At 45.1% G+C, this 24,503-nt stretch overlaps 1 protein-coding gene across 1 annotated transcript in view; it reads left to right on the top strand.

The window, feature by feature from the left end:
- CCDC69 (coiled-coil domain containing 69) overlaps window positions 1-6,237 on the top strand; it is a 35,916-nt gene extending 29,679 nt beyond the window's left edge. The window contains exons 5-9 of the mRNA XM_059062392.2: window positions 512-585; window positions 1,436-1,537; window positions 2,025-2,144; window positions 3,073-3,170; window positions 3,848-6,237. Of these exons, the coding sequence (XP_058918375.2) occupies window positions 512-585; window positions 1,436-1,537; window positions 2,025-2,144; window positions 3,073-3,170; window positions 3,848-4,025 (572 nt within the window). The 3' untranslated portion in view covers window positions 4,026-6,237. The remainder of the gene's footprint in view (window positions 1-511; window positions 586-1,435; window positions 1,538-2,024; window positions 2,145-3,072; window positions 3,171-3,847) is intronic.
- The last annotated feature ends 18,266 nt before the right edge of the window (window positions 6,238-24,503 follow it).

Below are 24,503 nucleotides of genomic sequence, written 5' to 3' on the forward strand. Positions count from 1 at the left end.
AGCGATCTCCTCCAGGTTTCTCAGTTTTAAAGAAGCAGAATTAGGACCAGGTAGATTTCCTGGCCCCAAATCTAATGTACCTACTGGAGTTTTGTGCCATAGTTTGGCAACTAATGAGTCAATGATTTGGGGATTTGGCTAGCCCAACTTATAGAACATTGGCCCTGTGCATTTTCCACAGCGTGCTGTGGCCTGGGATTAACAGCCTGATGCAGATCTTTGGATCTTCCCCTCAGCCGGGTGTGGGTGGCACCCACAACCTGGTAGGGTTCACAGTTCTTCCCAGGATCTCATTTGTTTCCCCTTCCATGAGCTTCTGTTAAATATCTACTCTAGTTCTGGTACAGCCCCAAGCCCATGAGATAGGAGGAGGAATAAAAGCATTCTCAGACTCCTGGCCCCCATGATCCCAGGGGGTCACCTGGGCTCTCCGAAGCTCACGGGGCCTGCCGGACAGCTTTAGGGTGAAGTGTCAGGGATCTGAGCTCACAGTGGTCTCCTTTCCCTCCAGTCCTCCAGGCCTCCCATGAGCAGGATAAAGAAGCCCTTACCCACTCCTTCCAGGAGGCCAAGGCAGCCCTGCAGGTGAGATGGGTTGGGCCATGTCAGTTAAGGGTTGGCCTGTTTTTCAAACCGTTGGGAACATCTTGGAGACTTCATGGGCCTGGTGCCACAGTGTGATTAGAGCGATGGGTGGATGCACAGGGACCCGTGGAAGCAGGAAGGGAGGTGTCTGACCCAATCTGTCCCGTCAGGGATTTCCTAGAGGGATTGAGATCTAAGCTGGAATCTGAGGGTGGGTTAGAATTTTTCAGATGAAGAAAAGTAGGAGGAGTGCCTTAGGTAGGAAAAAAAAAAAAGTGTTCAAAGGCATGGAGGAAAGGGAAAAAATATACAGTACCTGTGGAACTGAAACAAGTCCAAGATGACTGGGTATAGACTATAAGTGGGAGATAGCTGAGGCCAGAGAGGGAGGCAAGGACCAAACGGTGGGAGTCTGTGAGCCATAGTAAGGGGGTGCACTATCCTAAAGGCAACGGGCAAGGTTCGGGTGGAAGAAATCCTTGGCAGGGGAGCAGTATGGAGACAGAAATGCACCTGGCAGCTGGAAGAGTGATGTGATGTTGGCTGCAGGAGAAGGCGTGTAGAGGGAGCAGTGAGAGAAGAGAAAGGGCAAGGACACTGAGCCTGGTTTGCATGTATTTTTAATGCCAGACTACCACCGGCCTTGAATACCCTGGCATCGTCCCCAAGGGTATGGAGAGGTGGGGCTGTGTGTTTCGAGCAGTGGTTGAAGTAGCTAGAGCCTGCATTGTTGGGTAGATCAACAACAGACTGAAGAACCCAATACTGACCCCTTCCTGTGGGGTGGAGAAGTCCACCTCCAGCCTTCTGGGCCAGGGTTTCATCATCTCCATCCCACTCCCTTCTCCAGGAGACCACTGACAGACTGACCGCACAGCTGGAGGCCTTCCAGGCCAAGATGAAGAGGGTAGAGGAGTCCATACTGAGCCAAGACTACAAGAAGCACATCCAGGTAGGCAGCAGTTCACCCACAGCTTCTCCTCCTTCAATCTCCAGGGAGGTCCAGGTCTGGGCAACAGGAAAGGTCAGTCCCTCTTCAAGGACAGGGCTCAGACCGGACACTCTTACCTTCACAAGGGTCTGGAAGAAACAGTGTCCCCATGTCACTGAGGGGGAAGGTAAGGTTCAGAGACAGGCATATGGGACGGTCAAGTGCTCAGGCTCTGGACTCAGAACTAGGTGCAAAGAGCAAACCTACCCCTTAGCACAAGCGACTTGACCTCTGTGAACCACGGTTTCCCCACCTGTGACGGTGTGAGCACAGCATGCACTACTGAATAGAGTAAGATAAAGCACGTTAAGCACTTTCCATGGACCGAGAGAGAGAGGTGACTTGTGAAAGCAGAGCTGGGGGCAGAGTGTGTAGGAGGGAGGTCACCCGTGCCCCGTTGCCCCCTCTGCCGGATGGTCTGCTGAGATCACCCTGCGTTCCTGTCTAGGAGTACGGGAGCCCCAGCCAGTTCTGGGAGCAGGAGCTGGAGAGCTTACACTTCGTCATCGAGATGAAGAACGAGCGAATCCACGAGCTAGACAGGCGGCTGATCCTCATGGAGACAGTGGTCCGTGGCTGGCAGCGGCTGGTGGGGGATGGTAGGGGGGGCAGCTCATGCTTCTGCTTTCTGGGCATTTCCTCTGTCAAGTGTGCAGAGGGGGAGGGACTTGGAGGAGGGCCCAGCCTGGTCCATACCAGCTGTGACCTGCCACCTGTGCTGGCCCTTGAGCCGCTGAGGCCGGTCCGGGTCCAACCATGCCTCCTTGTCATCCGGGTCCTATACTTTTCTTGACTGCTCATGTTGCTGTCACTTGGGTGACACTGGGCAGGTAGCCGGGCTAATCAGGAGGGGCTGGCAGATGTCATAGGTCGGGCAGGGGCTGAGGAAGAAGTCAAGGCTGGAAAAAAAAAAAAAAAAAAGTCAGACAGATTTGGAAAGCCAGAGTCAGCAAGGACAGGCCTGGGTGGTGGTGGGTATTGGGGACACAGGTGGCTTTGTCTCCAGGAGAAGGGAGGCCTTGGGAACCTAGGGTTGAATCCAAACGGATTATGTTACGTTGTCCTGGAAGAAGTTCCCTGTCCTCTTGTGTGGTGCACAACCTAAATTTTAAATCAGAGCATCTCAGAGCTTCCCTATAAATTTTTTTTCAACCCTTTCTGTGGAATAGCATAACAGATACACTTACATGTTTATACATTAGATACTTCTGACTTTTGGAAAACCAAAATACTCTTTCTCTTGTGAACTGACGGAGATTGTAAATAGTAGTGGTGCTCTTCTTTCTTTTCATACTCATCTGGCAAAGTGAAAAGTTGGCCGTCCTGTGTTCATGCCTTAGCTGTATTGTTCCAAGTAATCTTATTGCTTCACGAAATGTGACATTTGGTCTCAAGTAAATCAGTGTTTTCAGTGACTGCAGATAAGAGGGAGGTGACAGCACACATTGTGTCGAGTGAGGTTGGTGGCTTTCTGAGCTCGCTCTTATTTGTCACAGAAAGAAAAAAACCTGCTGTTGGAGGAGAAGATCACCACCCTGCAGCTGGAGAACGAGGACCTCCATGCCCGAGGCCGCAACCAGATGGCTGTGTCCAGGTAGCTGCTCCCATCCCCACTGCTTTTTTTTTTTTGTGAACTTCCAGTTGGGAGAGTTTCCAAGAGGCCCTGGGAATGGATGGACGTGGGCCCAGGCCTGTCTGGGGAATGCGGCTCCTCTTTGCTTGGGGGTCAGCAAAGGGAAATCCCAAGGGACCGGCTCTGCCTGGAAACAGAAGTCACAGGGCTGATTAATATCTGTTTGTCTCCATCCTGGCTAAGTGGGCTCCATGGGAAAGCCCAATCCAGGAAGAAGGAACAGGAAGCTTAGGGTTCATGAGGCCAAATGAATGAACGACTCAGTTGTAAGGGATCAGTAAATGAGAACTAAGATCATGTGTCAGATGTAATTTGTTGACTACACATTATCGCATCTAATCCTCATCATTACTCTAAGAGCCAGTCCTGTTATCATTCCCATTTTACAAAGTCACCAAGAGTGAATACCTTGTCCAGAGTTACACGTCTCAGTGGTGGAGCAGATCTGAACCCAGAGCTGTCTGCCCGTGAGCGCCACAGTCCTTGGTCAACAGCTGGAGGTGCCTTTTACAGACAGGCAGATGGGGCGGTGGGCGCCCGGGCAGGCTTCCTGGAGAAGTGGGCTGGTCGCTGCCGTCCATGGGGACCCCGAGGGGCGGTTCCCCGCAGGCAACGCTGGGCTCTGTCTGTGTCCACAGGCAGCTGTCTGAGGACTTGCTTCTCGCCCGAGAGGCCCTGGAGAAGGAGTCGCAGTTACGCCGGCAGCTCCAGCAGGAGAAAGAGCAGCTGCTGTACCGGGTCCTCGGGGCCGCCGCCTCCCCCGCCTTCCCGCTGGCCTCTCGCACCCCCACCGAGGCCTCCTTCCTCGCCACATAGGGCCTGGGCCGCTGGGATGGCCGTGGTCACAGCTTTCTCTCAAGGACTTGGCAGAGAAAACAGCAGGGGCCTCTTGTCCCTAGGAGGGGACAAGGGTGGGAGTGAGATGGGGAGCCAGGATGTGTGGCCAGTCAGCCCTGGGGGGCTCGGGCCACGCAGACTCGCCCACAGAGCTTCAGAGGCCCCTCAAGTTGGCGCAGGGGACAAGCAAGAGAAGCCTTTTCCTCGCTCCCCTTCTCTCTGTTCAGGTCGGGGAGTTCTGAGGCTTTCCCCAGGGGCACCCATGCCACATTGGTCATCTGACCAAGAGGAGACAGCCCCCTGGTCCTCACTTCCCGCAGCCACCCCCCCAAGCCCCACTCCCACCCCGGCCTTTTCTCAGCCTCTGAACCAGTTGGGGGAACTGAACAGACGGCCCTAGTGTCCCACTCTAGGCTTGTCTGAAGTTTAGACTAGGGGCTGGGGGCAGGGGAGGACAGGATTCCATGCTGTGAATCCAACTGGGGAGGGTGAGTGGCTGGGAGGGGGGCACTGGAGGCCCTGCCGACTGGGCAGTGAGTCGGGCACGGCACCGCTCCCAGGCCCAGAATCCGGTCAGTCTAGGGGTTACCGGCAGACCTGCTCCTCCTGGACCGGGCAAGGCTCACTGCCCCGCACTCCCCGTCCCTCAGCCTCAGTGCCATCAGGACACGGGGGCCACCTAGTGGATCTAAGTACCCTCGACAGCCAGAGCTGGAACCTCACTCATCCTTGTACTGATGAGGAAACCAGGGGAGTGGGACCCGCAGAGCCAGGACTAGCTGGCTAGAATGGGTAGCCAAGTAATTTGGGAACTCTAGGTTCACTCAGACAGCTCTGCAAACTGCAGGTCTCTTCCACATATAGGATGTTCACTGCATCCTACCTGGCTTTCCCAGTGTACCTATCCACATCGCCATGGGCCTGCTCACTGACATCCGGGGGCTGGACCCAGCTGCAGGGATTAAAAAAAAAACCCTGTCCATCAGCTGCCCCAGGTGCCATCTCTGACTGGGGCACAGTGGGCAGGTAAGAGGCACAATGTACCCCTTCAGGGAAAGGAGGAGCGACTTGGCCAAGGTCACGCCTCATCTGTCATCCAGGGTTCACCTTATCGTACTTTTACTTCCTCCCCAGGCTCTGGGAGGTCATGTCTGAGACTTGGTCTTTCTCCTCCTTGCTCTGACAGCCCCCTACCCTTACCAGTCCTCTCTTTCATTCCTGCTCTCCACTGAATTCCTTCTACCACCCCTGACCCCAGGCCCACGGATCCTGGCCCTCAGGCGTCAGTACAAAGCGGTGGCTCGAATAACTAACCCGGGCAGGCCTGTCCAGTCCTGACTGTCTGCGGATTCAAGATTCTTCTCAGGAAGTGTTGGGTCATCTGGAAACAATAACAATCCCGCCCCTGTATAAGCATTTTAATTAAATGCTTTCATACACACCTCCCTCCTTGATCTGCAAAAGATCCTCAAAGCAGGTTCTTACCCAGCTTTAGCAGAGAGCAAACTGAGATCACAGGAGCCAATGGGCCTTGCCTGGGGTCCCCCAGCCCCCCGGACCATCACGTAGGAAAAGTCAACTCACAGGAACTGAGGTTTCCTCTGTCATGCCAGACTGCCTTCTTCATTCCCCCAGATCTGGGCTTCATCCATTTCTAGTTCTAGGGGTTCGGATGTGACTCTGTTTCTCCAGCCCTGGGCAAACAGGTTTTCCAGGAGCCTTGGGGACAGCTCTGGAGTGAAACACACACATACTCCTTCCTATAACTTTTCCCAAAGCCTGACTAGGATAGGCTAGTTCATTGAACGTTAATGGTCACAACCAAGAAAAGAATGGGTAGCCAAGTAATTTGGGAAACTCTAGGTTCACTCAAACAGCTCTGCAAACTGCAGGATTTCTCAGAGCCTTTAAGATGCTAACATGCACTGCAAACTCCCAAGGAGGAAGCAACGTGTCCAGCATCTCCTAAACATCTTTGACCAAGTTTCTCCCCCAACCTGAGCACTTCAGGCTGCAGAATGCACTTTAGAAAAAATCGTTCTAATTGAGAGAGTTGAGGGCTGGAGAAGGGGCAGGTCGTGGGAAGTGGGGTTTCCCTCACGTAGCCCGTGGTGGTTGTGAGGTGAACTGAGGTCCTACCCTCACCCTGGGGCAGTCAAGCTATGGAAAGAAACACGTGATACTGCATTGATTTGGCCTCTGTTTTTCTGGGAGAGGGTGGAGGTGGGTCCTTACTCAAGGCCTCTGCTAGGGGCAGGGATCCTTCAGAAGTAAGTCCTGGGGCCTGGGGGGACTCACCAGCAGTTCTGGGCTCCTCCTCAGGTACTGGGGCCACACGGGCCCTGGCTTTGCCCAGGCTTGGCGTAAAGGCTGGCTCAAAGGCTGGCTGTCAGAATAGGGCGAGGCCTGGAGCGAGGCCATGAGGCTGAAACAAGAGGTGAAAGCAGTGATGGGCTGGCAGAGTGTAGGGGGTGAACGTGAAGGTTCTTTCTGTTTTGCAAGGGGCACCTCCTTGGCATCAAAACCACCGAGGTTCATACGGTTACCTACCCCTGCTTCTACCTATTGCTCTACACCTGGATGCCAGGGAGCAGGGGAACACAAGGACACGGGTGGTAGCTGTCCCTGGGCCCTGAAGGTGCATGGCCTGGCAGGTGTCAATGCCAGCATCCCCGGCCCAGGTCTCTTCCACATATAGGGTGTTCCCTGCATCCTACCTGGCTTTCCTGGTGTACCTGTCCACATCGCCATGGGCCTGCTCACTGACATCGGGGGCTGAACCCAGCTGCAGGGATAAAAAAAACCTGTCCATCAGCTGCCCCAGGTGCCATCTCTGACTGGGGCACAGTGGGCAGGTAAGAGGCACAATGTACCCCTTCAGGGAAAGGAGGAGCGACTTGGCCAAGGTCACACCTCAGTAGTAGAGCACCTGAAAGGCCAGGTTCTCTGTGGAAAAATAAGCTGTTCAAGTCCCTGGAGGGAAGCTGGGGTCTCCTCCCCAACTCAAGGAGAAGCAGGAGGTAACTCGGCACTTTGCGGTGTGGGTTTTCTTGCACTCTGCTTCTGTGGGGATGTTAAGGGGTGTTCCCTCCACAGAGGGGGGCAAAATTGGTAAATAGTCAAGCAAAGTAAAAACTGGGGAGACTCAGACCACTGAGTCTAACACGTGTGCCTGTATGTTTTGAATCTCCAAGGTAAATGCTTTTAAGAGGCAGTGTTTTCCTAAGAATGCTTTTTTTTTTGGAGGAGGGGGTGGTATGATATTTTTGGTTTTCTGCCATTCCAGGGAACATGTCTGTGGAAATGCTGGCCTAGCAAAGCCAGTGTCTCCCAGCCATTTCCCTTCGTTGGGTCTCAAGTTTCCACTTTTGACAAGTGGGAGAATGACACCTCACTCTCTCTACTTCCTAAGGCCTCTGGGGGGCTCACCTTCAAGTCTTTGCACCTCAAATTCCAGCCCCTCCAGGAAACTCTTTTAAGAATTCCTAAGGCCTGCACAGTTGGTAGCCTATTGCTTTAGCACAGTTCTTCTTTAGATGTTTGAGGTTATGGGTTAAGTTCTTTGAGAGAAAAGAACATGACCACCGCCACCACCTGGGGAAGGTCTGGCCCCACATGGAATGGTCAGGAAACAGTTACTAATGCATTTAGTCCATTTCCTATCACATACACACCCAGCCACAGGGCGTGAGCATTTGTTCAAGACCCATTTTTCATGGGATTTGGGCCACTTTGGTCTCAGCTTGAGTGTCACCTCAGAAGACCCCCTGACCACTATCTCAGTAGACCCTCTCACACTGCTTTATTGTATCCTCGATGGAGCACTTAGTATTGTGTAGATGATCGTGTTTGTTCATCTCCCACTTCTTCCTCCCCATTTAGATTGTAAGCTTGCAAAGAGCGGGGAGCCATCTTTCTCTTTAATTCGTCATTGTAGTCTCAGCACCTAGTTCAGTGTCTGCTCCGTGGTGGGTGCTCAATGATTGTTGGACAAATTAAAACAAATTATATATTTTTATACAATAAGCTGATAAGTAGTTCTATCTGACAAATGAGGAAACTGAGGCCCAGAAAAGGAAGTGACTTCCCCAAGGTCACTCAGAGAGGCAGTGTCAGATTTGGGACTAAAATGCAGACTGCTCAGATTCCCAGTCAAGCCATGTCTCCCCTGTGGCTCCTAGCCCTCATCCCAAGCCTTCACTCCCATGCCCCTGCCCCGATACACCACCACCCCATACACACTGCCTCTTACCTTCTGCCCTGGATATTCCCAACTCAAGTCCACAGCCACCTCTGGCTCACTCAGAACTGTGCAGATCACACTGACGTTCTCTCCCAGTCATACCAATGTTGCTGAAGCTTGGACGGTGGGTTCGGGGGAGAAAGAAGGGTCTTCCATGGAGAGAAATGGGGACACATAGGTTGAATTATTGTTAGAATGGTTGGAGTGAAGGTCTGGGTCAGAGCGTGAACAAGATGGCTGAGCAAAAGGACATGGAGCTCACGTCCCTCCCACCAACACATCAAAAATACATCTACGTGTGCAACAAGTCTCTCAGAATACTAACTGGAAACTGGAAGAGTTCCCGTGTAACCAAGGCTACAGAAGGATTCCTGCAGAATCGGGCAGGATGGGAAGAAAAGCATTGGGTCAGCACCTGTGAGCCTGGGAGGGGACTAAGAGGCAAATCAGAGGGGTGGGTGCTCGCCCTGGGGAGTGAGTAGATTGAGCCACGTACTGGGTGTCCCAGTCCTGGGGTCCTACACGGAGGAGACAAGCCCTCTTGGCCGCGTGGAGAACCAGTGGGACAGACAGAAATGCTGGCAAAGCCAGGGCTCCACTCATGAGGAGTACAGGGCTACCAGCCTGCCAACAGACAGGGTGGAGAGGTCTGCCCCAGCAGCAACTGCCTCGCCACAATCCGCAACCTGAGCTGAGCGTTCGAACACCCCGGCCCCACTCACTCCACACCACGGCCTGGCACTGGATCTAGGAAAGCCCGGACCTGGGAAAAGACTATCTAGGCATGCAGAGGTGACCTGGGGGCCTGGGGTGTGGTCCAGGTGGGGCAGCAGTGGCCATTGCTGGCGCTTACTTAAACAGCACCACAGAAGCAGCCCAGACTTCTGACTGCAGCGCAGCCACTTTAGTTCCCGCCACCACAAGGCCACCATCCCCAGTAGCAGCCTAGTCAACGCTCCAGCTCCACCCACCCCATACCACAGCCTTGTACTAGATCCAGGACAGACACAATGGGGTACGACGGGATCATGGGCTGCGTCTGAATGGAGCAGCAGCCACCAACACAGGCAGTGCATCAGACCCCTGTAAGCACGGGAGCCCCACCTGTTTCGGTGTCACCCTCCTTTGGGGCAAAGGCCCCAGGGCAGGGAGGAGGAAAACACACTTAAAAGGCAACAGAACCAGCTTGAGCCTGACCCTCAAGTCAGCTACTCCATCAACTTGGGAGCGGGCCCCATCCAACAGGCCTATGACCACCACTGAGCAGACAGTGGGTCCCACCTCACACCCTGTGCAGGCTCTGGCTTCTCCGATACCAGTCACACCCCTTCTCGAGGTGATAGTGGTTAGCACACCCTGAGGGAAGATGTGGCCAGTGTCCACATCAAAGCCAGCCCTCACACTGAAGACACTGGCCCACACAGTCTACATAGGGATGCTCCCACATAAAAACACCACTTTGAGACCACAATCAGTAACTGTTCCGCCTAAATTCATAGAGGGAAAAAGTTAAATAAAATGAAAAGGCAGAGGAACTACTCCCAATTTAAAGAGCAAGAGAAAACCCTTGAAAAAAATAATGAAACAGATAAATCAGACTACCAGACAATGAGTTCAAAAAGTTGGTAATATGGGCTTCCCTGGTGGCGCAGTGGTTGAGAATCCGCCTGCCGATGCAGGAGACACGGGTTCGTGCCCTGGTCCGGGAAGATCCCACATGCCGTGGAGCAACTAAGCCCGTGAGCCATGGCCACTAGGCCTGCGCATCCGGAGCCTGTGCTCCGCAATGGGAGAGGCCACAACAGTGAGAGGCCCGCATACCGCAAAAAAAAAAAAAAAAAAAGTTGGTAATAAAAATGCGAACGGAGTTAAGAGAATTGATCTAAGCACAGATCACTTTAATAAGGAACTAGAAACTATAAAGACCCAATCAAAAATAGGTAGTTCAGTCTCTGAGATTAAAAGCAATTTAAAAGCAATGAATAGCAGAGTAAATGACAGAGAATGCCTAAGTGATCAGGAAGACAGAATAATGGAAATCACCTAATCAGAACAGCAGGCAGAAAGATAAGTGGGAAGGAAGGAAGGAAGGAAGGAAGGGAGGGAGGGAGGAAGGGAGGGAAGAAGGGGGGAGGGAGGGAGAGCGAAAGAAAGAAAGAAAGACGAAGGAAGGGAGGGAGCAAGGAAGGAAGAAATACGCAAGATCTATGGGATAATATAAAATGTGCGAACATCCACATTACAGGGGTTCCAGAGAAGAAGAAGGGAGAGAAGGGGATCAAAAATATATTTGAAGAAATTATGCCTGAAAACTTCCCAAGCCTAAAAAAACAGATATCCAGGTACAGAAAGAACAGAGAGTCCCAAACAAGATGAAATCAAACAGACCCACACCAAGACATATCATAACCAAAACAGCAAAAGTTAAAGAGAATTCTAAAGGCAGCAAGAGGAAAAACAAAGATTCATATACAAAGGAACTCCATAAGGCTATCAGCTGCTTTCTCTGCAGAAACTTTGCAAGCCAGAAGGGAGTGGCATGACATATTCAAAGTCCTAAAAGGAAAAATCCTGCAACCTAGGATACTCTACCCAATAAGATTATCATTCAGAATAGAAGGAGAAACTAAGAATTTCTCAGACAAGCAAAAACTAAAAGAATTCATCAATACTAAACCTACCTTAAAAGAAATGTTGAAGGGTCTTCACTAAATGGAAAAGTAGTAAGACTCTGCAGGAAAGGGAAAATCCCAGTAAGAAAAGCAAATATAAAGATTGAAGATCACTTAAATAAGCCAGTACTTAGATCAAAAAATTTTTTTAAGCAACTACAACTAAAATAAACAGTAAATAGTTAAGGATGAAGATGTAAAATATGACATCAAGAGCAAAATGTGGGGAAGGGGAGTAAAAATATAGATCTTTTCAAATGTGTTTGAACTTAAATGATTATCAATTTAAACTAGATCATGGTAACCACAAATCAAAAATCTATAATAGATACACAAACCAAGAAGAAAGGAACTCAAGCATACTACAAAAGAAAATTAAACCACAATGAGGGAATTCCCTGGTGGTCCAGTGGTTAGGATGCTGTGCTTTCACTGCCAAGGGAAACTAAGATCCCACAAGCCTTGTGGTTTGGCCTAAATAAATAAACAAACAAACCACAATGGGAGAAACAAAAAGAAGAAATGAACAAAGAACTACAAAAACAACTGGAAAACAAGGAATAAAGTGGTAATAAGCACATACCTATCAAAAATTTAAATGTCAATGGATTGGTACAGCCACTATGGAGAATAGTATGGAAGTTCCTTAAAAACTAAAAATAGAACTACCATATGACACAGCAATCCCACTCCTGGGCATATACCCAGAAAAAACCAAAGTTCATAAAGATACATGCACCCCAATGTTCATTGCAGCACTTTTACAATAGCAGGACATGGAAGCAAACTAAATGTCCATCAGCAGAGGAATGGATAAAGAAGATGTGATACATATATACAATGGAATATTACTCAGCCATAAAAAAGAACAAACTAATTCCATTTTCAGCAACATCGATGGACCTAGAGATTGTCATACTGAGTGAAGTAAGTCAGACAAAGACAAATATGATATCCCTTACATGTGGAATCTAAAAAAATGGGTACAAATGAACTTATTTACAAAACAGAAGTCAAGTCATGGATGTTGAAAACAAACTTATGGTTACCAGGGATGGTGGGGGAGGGATAAATTGGGAGACTGGGATTGACATAAACACAGTACTATATATAATATAGATAACTAATAAGAACCTGCTATATAGCACAGGGAAATCTACTCAATGCTCTGTAATGGCCTATATGGGAAAAGAATCTAAAAAAAAAAAGTGGATATATATATATATATATATATATATATATATATATATATATATGTATGTATGTATAACTGATTCACTTTGCCATGCAACTGAAAGTAACACAACATTGTAAATCAACTATACTCCAATAAAAATTAAAATAAATATGTATGAAAAAATGTCGATGGACTACATGTTCCAATCAAAACACATAGGGTGGCTGATTGGATAAAAACAAGACCTTTTAATATGCTGCCTACAAGAGACTCACTTCAGGGTCAAAGACACACAGACTAAAAGCAAGGGGATAGAAAAAGCTATTTCATGCAAATAGAAATGACAAGAAAGCAGGGGTAGCAATACTTAGACAAAACAGACTTTAAAACAAAGACTATAACAAAAGACAAAGGGCATTATATATATATATATTATATATATTATATATAAAAGGAGCAATACAAGAAGAGGATATTATACTCGTTAATACACATACCCAGTATAGGCACACTTAAATATATAAAGCAAACACTAACAGACATAAGGGGACAAACTGACAATAATACAATAATAGAGAGTATAACACCTCAGTGACATCAATGGACAGATCATCCAGACAGAAAAAATCAAGGCAGAGATCCTAAGAGACACAATAGAGCAGGTGGACTTAACTGATATCCACAGGGCACCACATAGAAAAAAAGCATAATATACATTCTTTACAAGTGTGCATGGAATGTTCTCCAGGATAGATCACATACTAGGTCACAAACAAGCCTCAACAAATTTAAGAGGCTAGAAATTATATCAAGCATCTTTTCTGACCACAACAATATGAAGCTAGAAATCAACTACAGAAGGAGAAATGGAAAAACATGTGAGGACTAAACAATATGCTCCTAAAAAAAGCCTGCATGTCAGCAATGAAAGCAAAGAAGAAATCAGAAAATACCTCAAGGCAAACGAAAATGAAAACACTACTTTCCATTATCTATGGGATACCGCAAAAGCAGTTCTAAGAGGGAAGTTCATAGTGAAACACGCCTTCCTTAAGAAACAAGAAAAATCTCAAACAACCTAACCTACAACTTAAAAAAATAATAAAAAGAAAAAAGCCCAAAGTCAGTAGAAAGAAGGAACTAAAAGATCAGAGAGGAAATAAAACAGATTAAAAAAAAAAAAAACAATAAAAAGGAAACCAAGAACTGGTTTTTTTAAAAAGATAAACAGGGGGAGGCGAGAAGATGGCAGAAGAGTAAGACGCGGGGATGACCTTCCTCCTCACAGATACATCAGAAATACATCTACACGTGGAACTGCTCCTATAGAACACCCACCGAACGCTGGCAGAAGACCTCAGACCTCCCAAAAGGCAAGAAACTCCCCACGTACCTGGGTAGGGCAAAAGAAAAAAAAATAAACAGAGACAAAGAATAGGGACGCGACCTGCACCAGTGGGAGGGAACCGTGAAGGAGGAAAGGTTCCCACGCACTAGAAGCCCCTTCTCGGGCTGAGACTGCGGGTGGCGGAGGGGGGAAGCTTCAGAGCCGCGGAGGACAGCTCAGCCACAGGGGTGCGGAGGGCAAAGTGGAGAGATTCCGCAGAGGATCGGTGCCGACCGGCACTCACCAGCCCGAGAGGCTTGTCTGCTCACCAGCCGGGATGGATGGGGGCTGGGAGCTAAAGCTCGGGCTTCAGTCAGATCCCAGGGAGAGGACTGGGGATGGCTATGTGAACACAGCCTGAAGGTGTAGTGCGCCACGGCTAGCCAGGAGGGAGTCCGGGAGAAGTCTGGAGCTGCCAAAGAGGCAAGAGCCCTTTTCTTCCCTCTTTGCTTCCTAGTGCGCAAGGAGAGGGGTTTAAGCGCTCCGCTTAAAGGAGCTCCAGAAACGGGCGCGAGCCGCGGCTGTTGGCACGGACAACAGAGACGGGTGTGGGACGCTAGGGTTGCTACTGCCGCCACCAAGAGGCCTGTGTGCGAGCTCCACACCGCCCCTTCCGGGAGCCCATGAAGTCCGCCACTGCCAGGGCCCCGTGATCCAGGGACAGCTTCCCCGGGAAAACACGCGGTGCGCCTTGGGCCGGTGCAGCGTCACGCCGGCCCCGCATCCGTGTCCCTCCCTCCCCCTGGCCTGTGCCAGAGCCCCCGAATCAGCTGCTCCTTTAACCCCGTCCTGTCTGAGCGAAGGGCAGATGCCCTCGGACGACCTACACGCAGAGGCAGGGCCAAGTCCAAAGCTGAACTCCAGGAGCTGTGCGAACAAAGAGGAGACGGGGAGGTCTCTCCCAGCAGCCTCAGAAGCAGCTGATTAAAGCTCCACAGTCAACTTGAAGTGCCCTGCATCTGTGGAAAACCTGAATAGACAGCGAAATATCCCAAGTTGAGGAGGTGGACTTTGGGAGCAAGATATACTATTATTTTCCCCTTTTTTCTTTTTGTGAGTGTGTATGTGTGTGCTGCTGTGTGAGATTTTGTCTGTATAGCTTTGTTTTCACCATTTGTCCTAGGGTTAGACTGACCCGTTTTTTTGTTTTTTTTTAATAGAAATTTTTCTTCTTAATAATTATTTTTAATTTTAATAATTATATTTTATCCTACTTTATTTTGTCTTCTCCCTTTCTTTCTTCCTTTCTTCCCTCCTTTCTTCCCTACTTCCCTCCTTCCCTCCTTCCTTCCTTCCTCCCTTCCTTCCTCCCTTTCTTCCTCCCTTCCTTCCTCTCCTCCTTCCTTCCTTCCTTTCTTCCTTCCTCCCTTCCTTTCTTCCTCCCTCCCTTCCTTTCTTCCTTCTTCCCTCCCTTCCTTTCTTCCTTCCTTCCTTCCCTCCCTCCTTCCTTCCTTTCTTTCCTATTTTTTTCTCCCTTTTATTTTGAGCCATGTGGATTAAAGGCTCTTGGCACTCCAGCCAGGAGTCAAGGCTGTGTCTCTGAGGTGGGAGAACCAACCTCAGGACACTGGTCCACAAGAGATCTCCCAGCTACATGCAATATCAAACTGCGAAAATCTCCCAGAGATCTCCATCTCAACACCAAGACCCAGCTTCACTCAGGGACCAGCAACGAACACTGCTGGACACCCTATGCCCAACAAAGACCAAGACAGGTCTACAGCTCCATCCATTAGCAGAGAGGCTGCCTAAAATCATAATAAGGCTACCAACATCCCCAAACACACCACCAGACATGGACCTGCCCACCAGAAAGACAAGATCCAGCCTCATCCACCAGAACAGAGGCACTAGTCCCCCCAACCAGGTAACCTACTCAACCCACTGAACCAACCTTAGCCACTGGGGACAGCCACCAAAAACAATGGGAACTACAAACGTGCAGCCTGCAAAAAGGAGACCCCAAACACAGTAAGATAAGCAAAATGAGAAGACAGAAAAACACACAGCAGATGAAGGAGCAAGATAAAAACACACCAGACCTAACAAATGAAGAGGTAATAGCCAGTCTACCTGAAAGAAAATTCAGAATAATGATAGTAAAGATTATTCAAAATCTTGGAAATAGAATAGACAAATTGCAGGAAACAGTTAACAAGGACCTAGAAGAAATAAAGAGGAAGCAAGCAATGATGAGCAACACAATTAATGAAATGAAAAATACTCTAGATGGGATCAATAGCAGAATAACTGAGGCAGAAGGACAGATAAGTGACCTGGAAGATAAAATAGTGGAAATAACTACTGCAGAGCAGAAGAAAGAAAAAAGAATGAAAAGAACTGAGGACAGTCTCAGAGACCTCTGGGACAACATTAAATGCACCAACATTCGAATTATAGGGGTCCCAGAAGAAGAAGAGAAAAAGAAAGGGACTGAGAAAATATTTGAAGAGATTATAGTTGAAAACTTCCCTAATATAGGAAAGGAAATAGTCAATCAAGTCCAGGAAGCACAGAGAGTCCCATACAGGATAAACCCAAGGGAGAAACACGCCAAGACACATAATAATCAAAGTGTCAAAAATTAAATACAAAGAAAACATATTAAAAGCAGCAAGGGAAAAACAACAAATAACACACAAGAGAATCCCCATAAGGTTAACATCTGATCTTTCAGCAGAAACTCTACAAGCCAGAAGGGAGTGGCAGGACATATTTAAAGTGATGAAGGAAAAAAACCTACAACCAAGATTACTCTACCCAGCAAGGATCTCATTCAGATTTGATGGAGAAATTAAAACCTTTACAGACAAGCAAAAGCTGAGAGAGTTCAGCACCACCAAACCAGCTTTACAACTAATGCTAAAGGAACTTCTCTAGGCAAGAAGCACAAGAGAAGGAAAAGACCTACAAAAACAACCAGAAACAATTAAGTAAATGGTAATAGGAACATACATATCGATAATTACCTTAAATGTAAATGGATTAAATGCTCCCATCAAAAGACACAGACTGGGTGAATGGATACAAAAACAAGACCCATATATATGCTGTCTACAAGAGACCCACTTCAGACCTAGGGACACTTACAGACTGAAAGTGAGGGGATGGAAAAAGATACTCCATGAAAATGGAAATCAGAAGAGAGCTGAAGTAGCCATTCTCATATCAGACAAAATAGACTTTAAAATAAAAACTATTACAAGAGACAAAGAAGGACACTACATAATGATCAAGGGATCGATCCAAGAAGAAGATATAACAATTGTAAATATTTATGCACCCAACATAGGAGCACCTCAATACATAAGGCAAATACTAACAGCCATAAAAGGGGAAATCGACAGTAACACAATCATAGTAGGGGACTTTAACACCCCACTGTCACCAATGGACAGATCATCCAAAATGAAAATAAATAAGGAAACACAAGCTTTAAATGATACATTACACAAGATGGACTTACTTGATATTTATAGGACATTCCATCCAAAAACAACAGAATACACATTTTTCTCAAGTGCTCATGGAACACTCTCCAGAATAGATCATATATTGGGTCACAAATCTAGCCTTGGCAAATTTAAGAAAATTGAAATCGTATCAAGTATCTTTTCCGACCACAATGCTATGAGACTAGATATCAATTACAGGAAAAGATCTGGAAAAAATACAAGCACATGGAGGCTAAACAATACACTACTTAATGACGAAGTGATCACTGAAGAAATCAAAGAGGAAATCAAAAAATACTTAGAAACAAATGACAATGGAGACACGACGACCCAAAACCTATGGGATACAGCAAAAGCAGTTCTAAGAGGGAAGTTTAGAGCAATACAATCATACCTTAAGAAACAGGAAACATCTCGAATAAACAACCTAACTTTGCACCTAAAGCAATTAGAGAAAGAAGAACAAAAAACCCCCAAATTTAGCAGAAGGAAAGAAATCATAAAGATCAGATCAGAAATAAATGAAAAAGAAATGAAGGAAACAATAGCAAAGATCAATAAAACTAAAAGCTGGTTCTTTGAGAAGATAAATAAAATTGATAAACCATTAGCCAGACTCATCAAGAAAAAAAGGGAGAAGACTCACATCAATAGAATTAGAAATGAAAAAGGAGATGTAACAACTGACACTGCAGAAATACAAAAGATTATTAGAGATTACTACAAGCAACTCTATGCCAATAAAATGGACAACCTGGAAGAAATGGACAAATTCTTAGAAATGCAGAAGCTGCCGAGACTGAACCAGGAAGAAATAGAAAATATGAACAGACCAATCACAAGCACTGAAATTGAAACTGTGATTTAAAATCTTCCAACAAACAAAAGTCCAGGACCAGATGGCTTCACAGGCGAATTCTATCAAACATTTAGAGAGGAGCTAATACCTACCCTTCTCAAACCCTTCCAAAAGATAGCAGAGGGAGGAACACTCCCAAACTCATTCTATGAGGCCACCATCACCCTGATACCAAAACCAGACAAAGACGTCACAAAGAAAGAAAACTACAGGCCAATATCACTGATGGACATAGATGCAAAAATCCTCAACAAAATACCAGCAAACAGAATCCAACAGCACATTAAAAAGATCATACACCATGATCAAGTGGGGTTTATTCCAGGAATGCAAGGATTCTTCAATATACGCAAATCAATCAATGTGATACACCATATCAACAAACTGAAGGAGAAAAAACATATGATCATCTCAATAGATGCAGAGAAAGCTTTTGACAAAATTCACACCCATTTATGATAAAAACCCTGCAGAAAGTAGGCATAGAGGGAACTTTCCTCAACATAATAAAGGCCATATATGACAAACCCACAGCCAACATTGCCCTCAATGGTGAAAAACTGAAACCATTTCCACTAAGATCAGGAACAAGACAAGGTTGCCCACTCTCACCACTCTTACTCAACATAGTTTTGGAAGTTCTAGCCACAGCAATCAGAGAAAAAAAGAAATAAAAGGAATCAAAATCAGAAAAGAAGTTAAGCTCTCACTGTTTGCAGATGACATGATACTATACACAGAGAATCTTAAAGAAGCTTCCAGAAAACTACTAGAGCTAATCAATGAATTCGGTAAAGTAGCAGGATACAACATGAATGCACAGAAATCTCTAGCATTCTTATACACTAATGATGAAAAATCTGAGAGTGAAATTAAGAAAACACTCCCATTTACCACTGCAACAAAAAGAATAAAATATCTAGGAATAAACCTACCTAAGGAGACAAAAGACCTGTAGGCAGAAAATTATAAGACACTGATGAAAGAAATTAAAGATGATACAAACAGATGGAGAAATATACCACGTTCTTGGATTGGAAGAATCAATATTATGAAAATGACTCTACTACCCAAAGCAATCTACAGATTCAATGCAATCCCTATCAAATTACCACTGGCATTTTTTATAGAACTAGAACAAAAAATTTCACAATTTGTATGGAAACACAAAAGACCCCGAATAGCCAAAGCAATCTTGAGAACGAAAAATGGAGCTGGAGCAATCAGGCTCCCTGACTTCAGACTATACTACAAGGCTACAGTAATCAAGACAGTATGGTACTGGCACCAAAACAAATATAGATCAATGGAACAGGATAGAAAGCCCAGAGATAAACCCACACACATATGGTCACCTTATCTTTCATAAAGGAAGGAAGGATATACAGTGGAGAAAAGACAGCCTCTTCAATAAGTGGTGCTGGGAAAACTGGACAGCTACCTGTAAAAGTATGAAATTAGAACACTCCTTAACATCACACACAAAAATAAACTCAAAATGGTTTAAAGACCTAAATGTAAGGCCAGACACTATCAAACTCTTAGAGGAAAACATAGGCAGAACACTCCATGACATAAATCACAGCAAGATCCTTTTTGACCCATCTCCTAGAGAAATGGAAATCAAAACAAAAATAAACAAATGGGATCTAATGAAACTTAAAAGCTTTTGCACAGCAAAGGATACCATAAACAAGACCAAAAGACAACCCTCAGAATGGGAGAAAATATTTGCAAATGAAGCAACTGACAAACGATTAATATCCAAAATTTATAAGCAACTCATGCAGCTCAATAACAAAAAAACAAACAACCCAATCCAAAAATGGGCAGAAGAACTAAATAGACATTTCTCCAAAGAAGATATACAGATTGCCAACAAGCACATGAAAGAATGCTCAACATCATTAATCATTAGAGAAATGCAAATCAAAACTACAATGAGATATCATCTCACACCGGTCAGATTGGCCATCATCAAAAACTCTAGAAACAATAAATGCTGGAGAGGGTGTGAAGAAAAGGGAACACTCTTGCACTGTTGGTGGGAATGTAAATTGATACAGCCACTATGGAGAACAGTATGGAGGTTCCTTAAAAAATTACAAATAGAACTACCATATGACCCAGCAATCCCACTACTGGGCATATACCCTGAGAAAACCATAATTCAAAAAGAGTCATGTACCAAAATGTTTATTGCAGCTCTATTTACGATAGCCAGGACATGGAAGCAACCTAAGTGTCCATCAACAGATGAATGGATAAGGAAGATGTGGCACATATATACAATGGAATATTACTCAGCCATAAAAAGAAATGAAACTGAGTTATTTGTAATGAGGTGGATAGACCTGGAATCTGTCATACAGAGTGAAGTAAGTCAGAAGGACAAAAACAAATACCGTATGCTAACACATATATATGGAATCTAAAAAAAAAAATGTCATGAAGAGATTAGTGGTAGGAGGGAATAAAACACAGACCTACTAGAGCATGGACTTGAGGATATGGGGAGGGGGAAGGGTAAGCTGTGACGATGTGAGAGAGTGGCAGGGACATATACACACTACCAAATGTAAATTAGATAGCTAGTGGGAAGCTACAGCATAGCACAGGGAGTTCACCTCTGTACTTAGTGACCACCTAGAGGGGTGGGATAGGGAGGGTGGGAGGGAGGGTGACAAAAGAGGGAAGAGTTATGGGAACATATGTATATGTATAACTGATTCACTTTGTTGTAAAGGAGAAACTAACCCACTATTGTAAAACAGTTATACTCAAATAAAGATGTTAAAAAAAAAAGACAGACAAACAATAACAAGTGTCATATACTGCTGGTGGGAATGTAAAATAGTTCAGCCACTTTGGAAAATGTTCTAAAATTGATTGTGGTGGTGATGGTTGCATGATTCTATGTATATTTTAAAACCATTAAATTGTACACTTTGAGTGACTTTTATGATATTTAAGTTTTATCTCAATAAAGATGTTTAAACAAAAAGGAAAAAAAAAAGATAAACAAAATTGACAAACCTTTAGCCAGGCTCACCAAGAAAAGAGGGAACTCAAATAAAATAAGAAATGAAAGAGGAGAAATAACAACTGATACCACAGAGATACAAAAAATCATTAAGGGAACACTATGAACATTATACACCAACAAATTGGACAACCTAGAAGAAATGTACCAATTTCTAGAAACAAATGGCATGCCAGGACTTGAGTCAAGAAGAAACAGATGGGGCACTTCCCTGGTGATGCAGTGGTTAAGACTCCACGCTCCCAATGCAGGGGGCCCAGGTTCGATTCCTGGTCGGGGAACTAGATCCCATGTGCATGCCGAACTAGAGTTTGCATGCCACAACAAAGGAACTCATGTGCCACAACTAAGACACAGTGCAACCAAATAAATAAATAAAATAAAATATTAAAAGAAAAAGAAACAGACAATTAGAACAAACTGATCAGGAATTCCCTGGCAGTCTAGTGGTTGGGACTCCACACTTCCAGTGCAGGGGATCCCTGGTCAGGGAACTAATCCTGCAAGCCATGTGGCATGGCCAAAAAAAAAAGAACAAACTAATCATTACTAGTGAAACTGTAATTTTAAAAACTCCCAGCAAACAAAAGTCCAGGACCAGATGGCTTCACTGGGGAACTCTACCAAACATAAAGAAGAACTTATACTGATCCTTCTCAAACTATTCCAAAAGACTGAAGAGGAGGGAACACCTCAGAGTCGTTCTACAAGGCCACAATGACCCTGATACCAAAACCAGACAAAGACACTACCAAAAAGGAGAATTAAAGGCCAATATCTTTCAGTATAGATGCAAAAATCCTCAAAATATTACCAAACTGAATTCAACAATACATAAAAAGAATCATATACCATGACTGAGTCACAAAAGGCTGGTTTGTTCAATACATGCAAAATCAGTGTGATACACAATGTTAACAAAAGACAAAACTCACATGATCTCAATAGACACAGAAAAAGGATTCGACAAAATTCAACATCCACTCATGATAAAAACTGTCAAAGTGGACATAGAGGGAACATATCTCAACAAATAAAGGCCATTTACAACAAAACAACAGCCATCATAATACTCAACAGTGAAAAGCTGAAAGCTTTCCCACTAAATTCAGGAACAAGACAAGGATGTCCACTCTCACCACTTCTATTCAACATAGTATTGGAAGTCCTAGCCATAGCAATCAGACAAGAAAAAGAAATAAAATGTATCCAAATTGAAAGGGAAGAGGTTAACCTGTCACTATTTGCTGATGACATGATACTCTAGAGAATCCTTATGTCTTCACCCCAAAACTATCAGAATAAATGAGTTCACCAAGGCAGCAAGATAAAAGATTAATATACAGAAATCTGTTGTTTCTATACATTAGTAATGGAATATCAGAGAAAGTAAAAAAAAATCCCATTTAAAATTACATCAAAAAATTAATACTTAGGAATAAACTTAACCAAAGAGGTGAGAAACCTATACTCTGCAAACTATAAAACACTGATGAAGGAGACTAATGATTCAAAGAAATGGAAAGATACCTCATGCTCTTGGATTAGAAGAATTAATATTATTAAAATGGCCATACTACCCAAAACAATCTACAGATTTAATGCAATCCATACCGAACTACCCAGGACATTTTTCACAGAACTAGAAGAATCCTAAAATTTATATGGAACCACAAAAGACCCAGAATTGCCAAAGTAATCCTGAGAAAAAAAGAACAAAGCTGGAGGTATAACCCTTGCAGACACCAGACTATGCTGCAAAGCTACAGTAATCAACCAGCATTATCTTGACACAAAAACAGACACATAGATCAACGGAAAAGAATAGAGAGCCCAGAAATAAACCCACACATCTACAGTCAATTAACCTATGACAAAGGAGGCAAGAATATACAGTGGAGAAAAGACAGTCTCTCCAAGAAGTGGTGCTGAAAAAACTGGAAAGCCACATGTGAAACAATGAGATTAGAACATTCCCTCAAACCATATACAAAAATACACCCAAAAAACCCCTCAAAATGTTTTAAAGACCTAAATGTAAGACCTGAAACCATAAAACTCCTAGAAGGTAACATAGGCAGAACGCTCCTGGACATAAATCATAGCAATTTTCTTGGATCAGTCTCCTAAGACAAAAGAAATAAAAGCAAAAAATAAACAAATGGAACCTAATTAAACTGAAAAGCTTTTGCACAGCAAAGGAAACCACTGACAAAATGAAAAGACTACCTACAGAATGGGAGAATAGTTGAATAGAATGAATAGGTGGAATAGTTAAATTGATAAGAGGATAAATGGTTGAGATGGTTGAATTGATAGAGGCCGTGTGAATGGGTATAATGAATTAATGGAGGATGGATGAATGGAATGGTTGGTTGGAGGAAGGGTGGATCAGTGGAACAGTTTGAGAATGGGTGGGTGAATAAACAGGCTGACCTGATGCAAGCTAGCTTAAGCTGATTGACTGGCTGTCAGACAAGGTGGTTGAATATGTGGAGCATTGTTAAATCTGGTTGGTTGTTTAGAGCTCCATAATCCACAGAACCCCAACCTGAGGTGCCCAAAGGAGGCATCTCTCCCCATAACGTCCCCCTTCCCTGCCCACCCAGAGCCCTAAGTTCATGCACAGTTGATGCAGATCAGCACGTACTTGGTAGAGATTCGCCTCATGCCGCCCGAGCTGGCCAAGCAGAAGAGAGAGACAGCCAAGGAAGCTCAGGGCCAGTGGATGGTGAAGCCCTCTTCACAACAAAGGAGATGTCTGTCCTCACAGATACAGAGAACAAACTAGTGGTTACCAGTGGGGAGAGGGAAGCGGGGGTTACTATACTGGGGTAAGGGATGAAGAGATACAAATTATCGTGTACTAAATAAGCTACGTGGATATATTGTGTAATACAGAGAATATAGCCAATGTTTTATAAAAACTATAAATGGAGTATAGTATTTAAAAATTGTAAATCACTATATTGTACACTCATAACTTATATAATATTATACACCAACCATACTTCAATAAAAAAATAATTAAAATAAAACTTGAAAAGGAGACTTCGGTCTCATCCATGGGGACCTCCTTAGGGGGTAACTCCCAATGCAGTGTCACCTGGGCCAGGGCGTTGGTCACCTGACAGAGAACTGGAACTGGCTGATAGCTGCACAGCTGCACCACCTCATATAATCCTCTGTGATGACAAAGAGTTCCTCTGGGTCTGGAAGGAGAGAGAATGAGCTTGACAGATTTGTTGCTTCCTGATGCTCTACCACCACCCACAAGCATAAGGTCCCTGGTGGGGACTTGAAATCCTACTTTACCTGCCCATCCCCATTCTCTATGCTCTTGGCTATCTCATATGGTGTCCTGTACTGAAGGCTAAAGACCAGTCTGCTAGTTTCAGTTTTGTCATCAGTTTGCTGTGCATCATCAGTCTCTTTCCCTCTCTGATCTTTAGTGTCTTCATTTGTACAATGAGCGATTCAGACCACTCAGTCTCTAAGGGCCCTTCTTTGTGAAAAATACCACAGGAAATACTGAATTAAAGTCCAGATTTCTAGTTTAATTCCTAATCTTGCCACCCACTACCCGTGGAATCTTAAGCGAATCACTTTCTTCCTCCGAGC

Source organism: Kogia breviceps, chromosome 4 (genome assembly GCF_026419965.1).
Source record: "Kogia breviceps isolate mKogBre1 chromosome 4, mKogBre1 haplotype 1, whole genome shotgun sequence".
Lineage (NCBI taxonomy): Eukaryota > Metazoa > Chordata > Mammalia > Artiodactyla > Physeteridae > Kogia > Kogia breviceps.